Source organism: Nicotiana tabacum, chromosome 15 (genome assembly GCF_000715075.1).
Source record: "Nicotiana tabacum cultivar K326 chromosome 15, ASM71507v2, whole genome shotgun sequence".
Classification (NCBI taxonomy): domain Eukaryota; kingdom Viridiplantae; phylum Streptophyta; class Magnoliopsida; order Solanales; family Solanaceae; genus Nicotiana; species Nicotiana tabacum.
The window spans coordinates 133,644,295-133,655,382 of record NC_134094.1 but is presented as its reverse complement, the minus strand read 5'-3'; the positions used below and the strand labels follow the sequence as shown (position 1 = coordinate 133,655,382).

The window sequence follows — 11,088 nt, the reverse complement described above, 5'->3', positions numbered from 1 at the left end:
ATTCTCCCCTTTATTTAGGCAAATAAGCCTTAGGGCCCAATTCTAACATCCAGAATTCTCCACTATGCATGTTTCCAACCTATGAATGTCATATAAATCACTACACGATGCACCAATACAGGATTGCATACCGTTGTTGAATTTAGACCATGCATCGCATCATTCACATGACTATAATAACATCCTCCAATTACAATAACCAAAATTCCACGAATATGATGTTCACAACACACCTCATGATACATATAAGTCATGTTCCAACTCTTGAAATGATTCCACGATGGAAGAAATGTGTAGAAATTCATAACCAACTGCCGAGTCAACAATTATTGAGTTTCTCATTCTGACAAGAATGATATGATATTTCACTTTTAGATCGTTATGTTTGTAGAATCATTAGTGGTATTGACTCTTACCAACTATTTTTTTTTCTCTTTATCACACATTTATATTCTTAAATATTTTATTAGTTGTTGTTTAATAATTGGGTATTTTTAAATATTACACGAAAATTTGATAAAAAAATATTATTTGAGTAGGAAAATAGTTTAAATATAAAATTAAAATATATTAATGTGAGGGTATCTTTTTCTCAATTTCAACTCTTTATCCAGTCCATTTAATATTATTTTTATTTTTTATTAGTATTGGACATTATAGAGTGGTAATGTACTGCAAATACGGAGGATTCTTATAAAATTAATTTTATTAAACTTTCCTATATATTTTTTAATACTAATTTAATAAATAATATTTTATTAATTTTAAAATTTTAAATATTAAAAATTAGCATAGAAGGTATTGTAGTACAAAAATAGGTTATTACAGTTATGTCCTTTCCCTATGAGTTCTTTCGCTTAATATTTTAGGGCTATTTTGGTATATTAATATTGTATTTATGCTTTTATAATAATATAAGCTCTCCTTTTTCTAAATGAATTTGGACAATATAATACATTCTCAAATTAAATTAGTAATAGGACATTATAATACGTTTTAAAATTAAATTAGTAATATAATTTTTTAAGAAGTATATCCTAAAAGTAATAGGATTACATGACTAAAGATATTTACTTGTTTAATTTTATATGAATTAGACACCCCGAAAATAATTATACTAATAGGATTCCTAAAGGTAATCATGTAGGATTCCTAATGTGTAGTATTATGTCCTAAAACTAATAGGATTATAAGGCTAATATTTAGAATTTCGATTCTGTCCTTTTATTATGAGTTATTATGCTTAATATTATGAGGTCATTTCTGTAAACCGACATTGTATTCATGCTTTTATAATAATATTAGGCATTTATGTTCGTGCGATACACGAAATATCTCGTGTCAAAAGTAATAAACTTTCGATCTTGTATCTAATCAAGTGGCTTCGCTCCATTACAACTTGCTCCAGTAGTTGTTAATAAAAGTCTAATTTATCGAAATGTGTTTTTATAAATTCAAAAAGCTGAAACTTGATTTGGTTTATTATCTATTATTCGGCTTAAATCTATTTTAATGATACGATTTAAAAAGAAAAGGTAAAATATATGCTACAAGATACCCATCAGCATCATGTCTTATATTCCCATGAAATCAAAAAGCATCCCATCATGTCTTCTATTCCCATTGATATCTTAGGCTGTGATACCTATTAATATAAAAAGTTCAAAATGATAATGTCCAAGAGAATTTGACAAATATCATATTTGTAGGGTCGGCGTATGTATAGTTTAAATCGAAAAAGAATTTCAGACTTAGGTTATTTACATATTTATCCTTAATTAAAAGTCGACTAATGTTTTAGAAATATTTTTAGATAATAAAATTTTATCATGCATAAACTACTTGAGAAAAAGTCAGTAACAAAGAAGAAAAAAAGATCAATACTTCGTCTATTGTCATACCAATTAATATAATCCAAACTCAAGATTAAAAGGAATAGTCCAAACCGATAAAGTCTCAAATGAACCCAAAATCAACTTTGTAGGGTCGACATATGTGCAGTTTAAATCGAAAAAGAATTCTAGTCTTGTGCGATTTACAATTATATCTTTAAATTGTATAAATATTTAAGGTCATAAAAGTCGATTAATATTTTGAGGATGTTTTAGTCGTTTTGGGCGATTTACAATTATATCCTTAAATTGTACAAATATTTAAGGTCATAAAAGTCGATTAATATTTTGAGAATATTTTAGTCGTTCAACATTTAACATAAATTATTCGTGCTTTTATAATAATATAGATATAGATATAGATAGATTAAAATGACATAACCTTTTAGAAAAGGCACTTACAATTAAAATAATTTTTTTATTAATAAATATTAGATTTTTAAGAAGGGCATTTCAGTAATTTAACTTTTATAGAAAAGTATCAAAAGAATGAAAAGACATGATTTGTTTCTTTAGCCTTGGTAAGTAACGATTTATTTCTTTAGATTAAGGAAGTGATGATTTATTACTTTTAGCTCTGTAATTTGAACGGTTGTGACTATTAATGAAGGGGGTATGAAACACTGATTTAGTGATGTTTGTAGCGTTATATTTTTTAAATTTTCTAAATAAATTATAAGTCATATAGAAAAGTAATTTGGTAATTCAACTTTTCATTTTTGAGCTTCTCACTTTTATAATATATATATAAATAGTTAGTAAAGTAAAGTAGGAGATTGAGGAGAAATAAAAATACAGTTTGGATATATAAACTCATAAAGAAAATTATTATAGGGACGAGAAAGGCAAAGAAAATATTGTAATAAGTAATTTACAAGTGTGCTCCGCCCCCCGGCACTATTTTTCTATACTACTCCTAGTATATATATTTAGCATATATGGGAAATTGTTGGTACTAGGGTTTGGTCGATAGTTCCGAAGAAATGGCCGATAGTGAATCGAGGCGATTTTCGCCATGTTTTGCAGAAGAACTACTTGACTGGCAGAGGGGACTGCCCCGCAGGTTCTTGTTTGGTCAGGTTGTCTGGGATGACGACGCTTTCATCCCCGAAGGCGCTTCGGAGAAGCACAGGGTTATATTTCGCAGAATTTATAGGAAATACTTCCTTCAGATTTTTGCTTCGGATGTTCGTCTTCTTTCACTACTCTTTTTTTCTAATCTTGCATTATATGTATACACACACATCAGATGCACGCACACAAACCTATGATTGTTTTATTTTATTTTATTTGTGGTAATAACTGTAAATCTGTTACGCTCATAAACTTTATTGCCAATTTGCAACCTTTTGAGGAATGAATCATTGTTTCAGATTAGTCTTAGACGGTAGGAGCTGGTCAAATTTCTAATTAGAGCTTACAATAGTTTTCACTTTCAACAATTCCAATTTTTTCCCAGTTTTTCCCAGTTTTAGTTGGCTAAGGCTGTTCTTAATATTAGGAGTATATTTTTAGACTTTGATTAGTTGTTTAGCCTGCTTATTGTTTGAGTATTCTTAACAACTAATTATTTGTAATATCCCAAGCTCTGCTCAGTCTGAGCTCCTTAATTTTTTTTAGAGGCTTAAGTGTGGCAGAAAATATTATGGGGTTTACTTGGTTACGTGTTAAAATAAATTTAGAAATTCATGGCTGTTTTGGTGGTACTTTTAGTCATAGTGTTCAAGTGATTTTATTAGCCCCTGTTCTCTTTATTTTATTAAGCAAATAGACCAAATTCTAAAAGAGCATATTAGCTCCACAACTTAAAACTTCTTTACTTGATTGAATATCAGCTTCTTTGACTTTCGGCTTCAATTATGACCCCCTTCTTGTTACCGCTTGAGTATGAATTCATGACTGATTGGCTTATTTGGCAGGGTTTCGACATTGACATCTATCCGGGTAAAGCCAAGGCAGCTATGTTTATACCATACCTGGATTTTGAGAAAGAAACTGACTTGCTGATGGAACTGGCTAACCATGCTATTCAGGATTACAACTGTAAAGAAACCAATGTATGCCTTTATTCATCTTATTATCTTTGCTCTGGTTGAACAATCTCCCTCACCCCAAGTGTCCTTACAGTATTTTCTACGTGCCTTGCAGGTTTACAAGTACGAGGTCTTGTATGTTGAAAAAGTGAACTTTATTTTGGCCGAATGCCGTGAATTTTTTATGACTGTTAAAGTTAAAAATGTCACTCTACGTTCACCTAAAGAAACTTTTCAAATCCATGCATATAAAGGACCAGATGGGGAGAATATTGTCCGCCTTTGCCGGAGAAAATTGCTGGTTTGACGTATACAGATTTTGAATGAATCTTAGTGCTGTTTGCTTACGTTGTTTCTTTGGCTTTGGTTCAATTTTTGTGGATATGGATATCAGATGATTTACTTGTGGATAGGCTTTCTTCTGAAAAATACTAGTAATAATACTAAATAAGTGATAGATTTTGGGTGAAGTCCAGAAAATACTGTGTTCTATCTGAATTTTATGGTGAGAATGTTTACCCGAAAAACGGATAGAGTTGAATTTATACGTGGTTCTAAAGACACACGGTATAAATTGGTACAAACCGGAAAGATAAGTAGAGATATATCGAATGTTTATCGCAAAAAGGAAAGAAATACAAACCAAATTGATTAGAGAATGATTTATAAACGAGTAAGATAGAATCAATGACCAAGCTCCCTAAAAGGATAATATCTCCAAACAACTATATATCAATGTAATAATCTTGAAATATAAGTGTATGAATGTTTAGATCTCTTTTTCGGATGTTCAATGTCCCTTACAAAATATAATACCCACTCTTCATATAGTGGAAGAATTCTACTTTGGATATAATAAAAAATACATAGTGGGGATTCCATGATAGAATAATTGATTAGCTTTTTCTTAATTCCCGTCGAGATTCTCTCCCAGGTGAGGCTACAACGGCTCTTTGTCTCTTGGCTCGGTCTTGGTCGGTATCGGTCGATCTCTAGACCTCGAGCTTGATATTGATTCGAGCTCAGTATTGATCGGTCTCTGGCTTTTGAGCTCGATAACAGTACTTCAGATCATAACTCGATATTGACTCGAGCTGGATATTGATTCGAGCTCGGTATCTTGAGGTCGATAACCCGGTTTTACTCCTTATCTTGATGTCATAATGATGACCCTCGGTTCATCATGTTTCAATCTCGACCAATTACTCGAAGGGCAAACTCGGATTTGACCGTATACAGATAGTTCCCTCATTTCTCAGAAAATATGTGGGGAGAAACGATATGATTTTTGAACGACATGATTAGATACACACTGACGTCTCCATCGAGCCCGACCATGACGTACGTGATAAATATCCCATCGGTTCAGTTACCAAGCCATTAAATGTGTGTCAGACGATGGTCGGCCATTGCCGATATTGAACCGTCATCGCCAACTCTATAAATAACTCCTCTCTTCACCATTGTTACTTTTAAATTCCCAATTTCCAAATCCACTAAGTTCTTTTTTGCATCTGATGAGTTCTTCATTTTCAAATCTGCGATTCTCACTGCTAAAACTCTTCTTAGAATACCAAATCTTATCATCTCCCTCTATTTTTAATCTTCAAATCCAAAATGGCGAAAACGTCAAAAACTGTTCCTCAAAAAGAAAACGCTTCTTCATCACGGCCTGTCGGCGACAAAACACTAGTGGAGCCATGACTTGAGGAGTGCGTTCCCGGGGGGTGCGTTCTTACTTCTGATTTTAAGACCGACAAAGCCTTGTCGGTTCCCGGTCGATGCGAGCCAGAAGAAGTGGTGATCCCGGCTCCCGAAGAAGATATTACCACCCATGTGAAAGGGTTTTAAAGTGTTTACACTTATCCTTCCACATTGGGTCCCCTCGACCCCGTTCTCATCGATTTTTGCCGCCAGTATCAAATAACCCTAGGCCAAATCCACCCTTCCTTTTGGCGAATTGTTATTCTGACCCGCTTCATCGTGAACAAAGTCGAGGGGATGCCTTTCACCCTCGACCACCTCATCAGGTTGTACAGCTCCCCACATGTATCGAGGCATGTTAATAAAACTCCATACTCTGACTGGATGAGCTGTTGGAGCCTGATACTTGGGAGCTATCTGCTTCGGAGCGGGAATAGAGGGAGTCTGGGACCCTCCTCCAGCTTGAGAAACGGTTGTTCCATGGGAAATGCGCCAATCTGGGACACACTCTCCATAAGGCCCACCAAACGGACCAAAGCGTCCTGAAGTAATGGGGTGGCAATGAACCCCTCCGAAACCTAAGCTGGTCCGGCAGGAACAGTCTAGGCTGGAACCTCCTCGCCCAACTCTATCTGAGGCTCCACTGCTGATACTGCTGCACGAACTCTGGGCTGAGCCCTGCTCCTGCCTCGGCCTCTGCCCCTCGTAGGAGCTGCCACTGGGGCTCTGGTTGCTTCTCAGCTGAGGAAGCGGTACGTGTTCTCGCCATCTGCGAGAAAATAAGAGGAGAAGAGCTCAATCAGTATTGAGAAAACAAAATCGCACGACACAGAAGAATAAAAGTGAAATTTGTTCCTAAACTTCATAGCCTCTGGAATATAAGCACAGACGTCTCCGTACCGATCCTCCAGACTCTACTAAGCTTGCTCTTGAATCGTGAGACCTAGGCAACCTAGTTCTCTGATACCAACTTGTCACGACCCAGAATTCCCACCATCGGGACCGTGATGGCGCCTAACATTTCACTTGCTAGGCTAGCCAACGTTAGAGAATCATTAAACCAATCCCTATTCCATTCAGTGATTAACAACAGAGTAGCTAAGATTAAATATAGTAAGTGCGTAATAATATCAAAATTTTATTAACTACTACCACCCGGATCTGGAGTCACAATTCATGAGCATTCTAGAATTCACTACAAGTAATAATCTGAAAGAAATACAACTGTTTGGATGAAAGAAACAGCAAAACAGAAAAAGATAGGCGGGAACTTCAAAGTCTGTGAACGCCGACATATCTACCTTGAGTCTCCGGATAACGGTCCAACAGCAAAAATCTCGATCAACCCGAGCCGGTACCAAAATCTGCACAGAAAGTGCAAAGTGCAGTATCAGTACAACCGACCCCATGTACTAGTAAGTGTCGAGCCTAACCTCAACGAAGTAGTGACGAGGCTAAGACAAGGCACCTACAAATCAACCTGTACAATTTAACAATGTATATGCAAGTAACAACAATGAAAAGCTAGACAGGTAATATCGGGAGGGGGAAACATGCTGAGGGAAATACGAGATAAAGAACTACGACAAAATGATAACTGGAACAACCAATATACTATGAATCAACAGGAACATCGAATACAGTAAAGGAAAAATGCACGGCATCACCCTTCGTGCTTTTACTCTCAATCTCACCCTAAAATCAATAGAAACGGCACGACATCACCCTTCGTGCATTAACTCTCATATCATGGCACGACATCACCCTTCGTGCATTAACACTCACAATATGGCACGGTATCACCCTTCGTGCTTTTACACTCACAATATGGCACGGCATCACCCTTCGTGCTTTTACACTCACAATATGGCACGGCATCACCCTTCGTGCATTAACACTCACAATATGGCATGACATCACCCTTCATGCATTAACACTCTCCCTTACCATAATGCAGTGAATAAATAACAGCATGGAGATAGAATAACAAGTACAAGCCTTACTTCAACATTTGATTCCACAATATCAATCTCAACTTCGAAATAAATACTCAATTATCACCAGAAGATCCGTAAACATCATAAGAACGATTAATTATACAACATTAGACTAAATCTGTAGCAATTAGGCATGGGAAAGAGACAATATAAGAAAAACGGGAGAAACTGGGAAAACAGGTAAATTGGCGGCGCATAAGTACTCGTCACCTCACATATACGCCGCTCATATAAATTTCACCTAGCAATTAATATGGGATTCCTAATTCTCTCAAGTCAGTGTTAATTACGATACTTACCTCGTTCAGAAGGCCCCTCAATACGCAATCACAACTTTTTCTCTAGAATTCAGCTCCAAACCACTTGTATCTAATTCAAAAATGACTCAATAATATCAAATATTGCTAAAGGAATCAATTACATTGCATAAATTTAGATTTCCCAAATTTTCCTCCAAAAAGTCAAAAATCGACCCTGGGCCCGCTTGGTCAAAACCCGAGATTCAGACCAAAATCCATTTACCCATTCAACCCCGCGCCCAGATATATAATTGGTTTTGGAATCCGACCTCAATTTGAGGTCTAAATCCCCAAATTTCCGAAATCCCTAGTTTCTACCCAAAACCCCTAATTCTACCATGAAAACTCTAGATTTTAGGTTGATAATTCATGAAATGTAATGGATAATTAAAAAAATGGTTTAGAATCACTTACCACAAACTTTGGGGAAGAAAATATCTCTTGAAAATCGCCTCTAGCCCGTTTGGTTTTTGAAAAGTTGAAGAAATGGCTTAAGTCCCGTTTTGGGACTGTTTTACGAACTGGGCGACAGTGTTCATCGCATTCGCGAGGACACTGTCGCGTTCGCGAAGAGCAGAGTTGCCAAGCTTACGCGTTCGTGAGTCCCCCTTCGCGTTCGCGAAGGCTACTCCCCCCCCCCCCTCCGGCCTTCGCGTTCGCCAGACCTTGCTCGCGTTCACGATGAAGGAAAGACTGACCCATCCCACAGGTCCCTAACACTACGCGTTCGCAATAAGCTGGTCGCGTTCGCGAAGGATAAAGCCCCCATCACTTCGCGTTCGCGACCAAGCCTTCGCGTTCGCAAAGAGTAAAACCTCACCCTGACCAGCTTACCATTCGCGTTCGCGAGATTACCTTCGCAAACGTGAAGATGAACATACCAGAACAGCTGCTGCAGCAAAAATATCAGATTTTCCAAGTCCAAAACATCTCATAGCCTATCCGAAACTCACCCGAGCCTTCGGGGATCCAAACCAAATATGCACACAAGTCTAAAAATATCATACGAACTTGCTCGCGCGATCAAATCGCCAAAATAACACCTAGTACATGCTCCTATTCCGCTTATGATACCCCGAAGACCAAAGATAACACGGAACACTCCAAGCTCATTTATCATAATCCGCTGCAAAAGCTTGATATTCAACCATACTATGGACTCGAAATCCTTAGGCACCACACCTTAATTTTGAATCTACTAGGAACGTTATTGAGAGTCACCCACTCTGACTTAGTCCCGAATATAATCAACTCCAAGGCTCTGCTAGCACATGAGCACCCTCTCAAAGAAGCACCTGGCCGAATCATCTTCCTTGTAACTCCCCTCTACACGAAGCATAAATCCTGAGTCTTCCCAAAGCCTGAGCATGAATCGATAAGGCCAACTATAGCACACATTCCTTAAATCGCTTGCTAAAATTACCACTGATGTTCTCTTTCCTTAGTCGTAATAACCCATCAATATGCCGATAACCAGAAATCTTACAAATAGACGACCATGCAACCCAACTGTAGGCGGTGGGACTCTCCCACTTAGCTTGAATATACTATTGCATAAACCTGGAACCCACCAAGATTCTTTCTTCATCGACATGATCTAGCATAATCAACCCGCCAAATTCCTCGAAATCCTTCTATTAACCTTTAATAAACACTTCGAACCACTAGCCATATTTACATATTCAACCTCTTATCGGGTAGCTAGTAGAATTCTTCGCAGAAGCTTCATCAACACCACGCGACCGCTAACCTGCTCACAGGAGATAACCCACATGTGGAAACTACATGCTGACATATTCCAACGTCGCTGCACTGGGTATAATTACTATGAAATCAGTAGACCATCCTAAGTTCGAGATCATTCACCAGCTGCACCAGTCCGTTCACTCCTCATGGAGGTTAACTAAAGGTGCGACAATACATTCCAATCTTACGTCATGTTGTATCCTTCTTCATATCAAGCAACTCCTTTCTGTTGTATCCAATCTCCCGCTGTATAATAGCCAATATTTCAAATTAAGTCCGTAGACCCAATCACCATCCACCATAATTCCCAAATCACTCTTAACTTTCCTCAAGGCGTGTCGCTATCCTATCACATAACCCGCATGCTACACTGCCACTCTCCCACTTTGGTCAAACTCACTCCTTTAAGCAACTACCCGACTCTTGTTTCTCACACTTGGCCTTCTATAAGTTTAAGCACCGCAAGACACCTCCCACATGTCCTTCCTCATCCTTCGCTGCCCAGTTGTTGCCTTAACTCAAAATTCATCTCTGTAGCACTTGAACCGACAGATCGCTACCAACTTTAAACCTTTATGAAGATCATCTTTCTCAAGCCATCAACCCTAGAAACATCGATTCAATCCTGAAATCGCTACACCCCGTTATTTCTGACAACCGCTCCTCCGGCACCATTTCACAATACCTTGCCCCCGAAGGCTAATTGAAGAAACTATAACACTGACAAACTTAACACATTCAGCAAGGACAACGGCACCACATCACAGATAAAGATTCTAACACGCTCAAAAATACCAAGTCTCGTTACTCCATCAACCCAAACCTGAACATTCTTAGTTCGATTGCCTTTCCTCCGCTGGAAATAAAACGTTGAACCTCTGAATCATGTACTGAGAAAACCTTTCTTTCAATTCATTCACTGCCCCTACACATAGACAAGTATCCTACCATTACTTCAACACTGTGCGATAATAAATCATGAACATCATAACAATTGGTGCATAGCCCCAAAATAATTAGAAGATACATCTACTGAGCTGAGATGACAGAACATCCTTCCGTAACACGACGACATTAGCCCAAACGAATACGCAGGGAGAATCATCCTGATCTACATCAGTAGTGCCATTAAAATTCCTCGATTCCAAATTTACAACAAGCGTTTCACGTCCCATAAGATCGAATAGGAAGGAAATGAAGGCATAATCCTTAAAGGAATCAAATCGCACGATGAGAAATCAAGAAAGGGAAGTGCTCCTAACAGTCCTGTAGCCTCTCGAAGATAAGTATAGACGTCTCTGTACCGATCCGCAAGACTCTACTAGACTTGCTCATGACTTGTGAGACCTAAGTGAACCTAGTGCTCTGATACCATGTTGTCACGACCCAAAATCCATTAATGGTCGTGATGGCGCTG

At 37.8% G+C, this 11,088-nt stretch overlaps 1 protein-coding gene across 1 annotated transcript; it reads left to right on the top strand.

Annotated features, from left to right (window-relative positions):
* The first annotated feature begins 2,822 nt into the window (after positions 1-2,822).
* Positions 2,823-4,380, top strand: LOC107806633 (uncharacterized). Its single transcript, XM_016630826.2, has 3 exons — positions 2,823-3,079; positions 3,812-3,949; positions 4,041-4,380. The coding sequence occupies exons 1-3, from the start codon at positions 2,876-2,878 to the stop codon at positions 4,230-4,232; spliced, it is 534 nt and encodes a 177-aa protein (XP_016486312.1). The 5' UTR covers positions 2,823-2,875; the 3' UTR covers positions 4,233-4,380.
* Positions 4,381-11,088: the final 6,708 nt, after the last annotated feature.

Coding starts and splice junctions, on each gene's coding strand:
- LOC107806633 (XM_016630826.2), top strand. CDS start 2,876: ATGGCCGATAGTGAATCGAGGCGATTTTCGCCATGTTTTGCAGAAGAA. Junction 3,080..3,811: donor TTCAGATTTTTGCTTCGGAT/GTTCGTCTTCTT, acceptor CTTATTTGGCAG/GGTTTCGACATTGACATCTA. Junction 3,950..4,040: donor ACAACTGTAAAGAAACCAAT/GTATGCCTTTAT, acceptor CGTGCCTTGCAG/GTTTACAAGTACGAGGTCTT.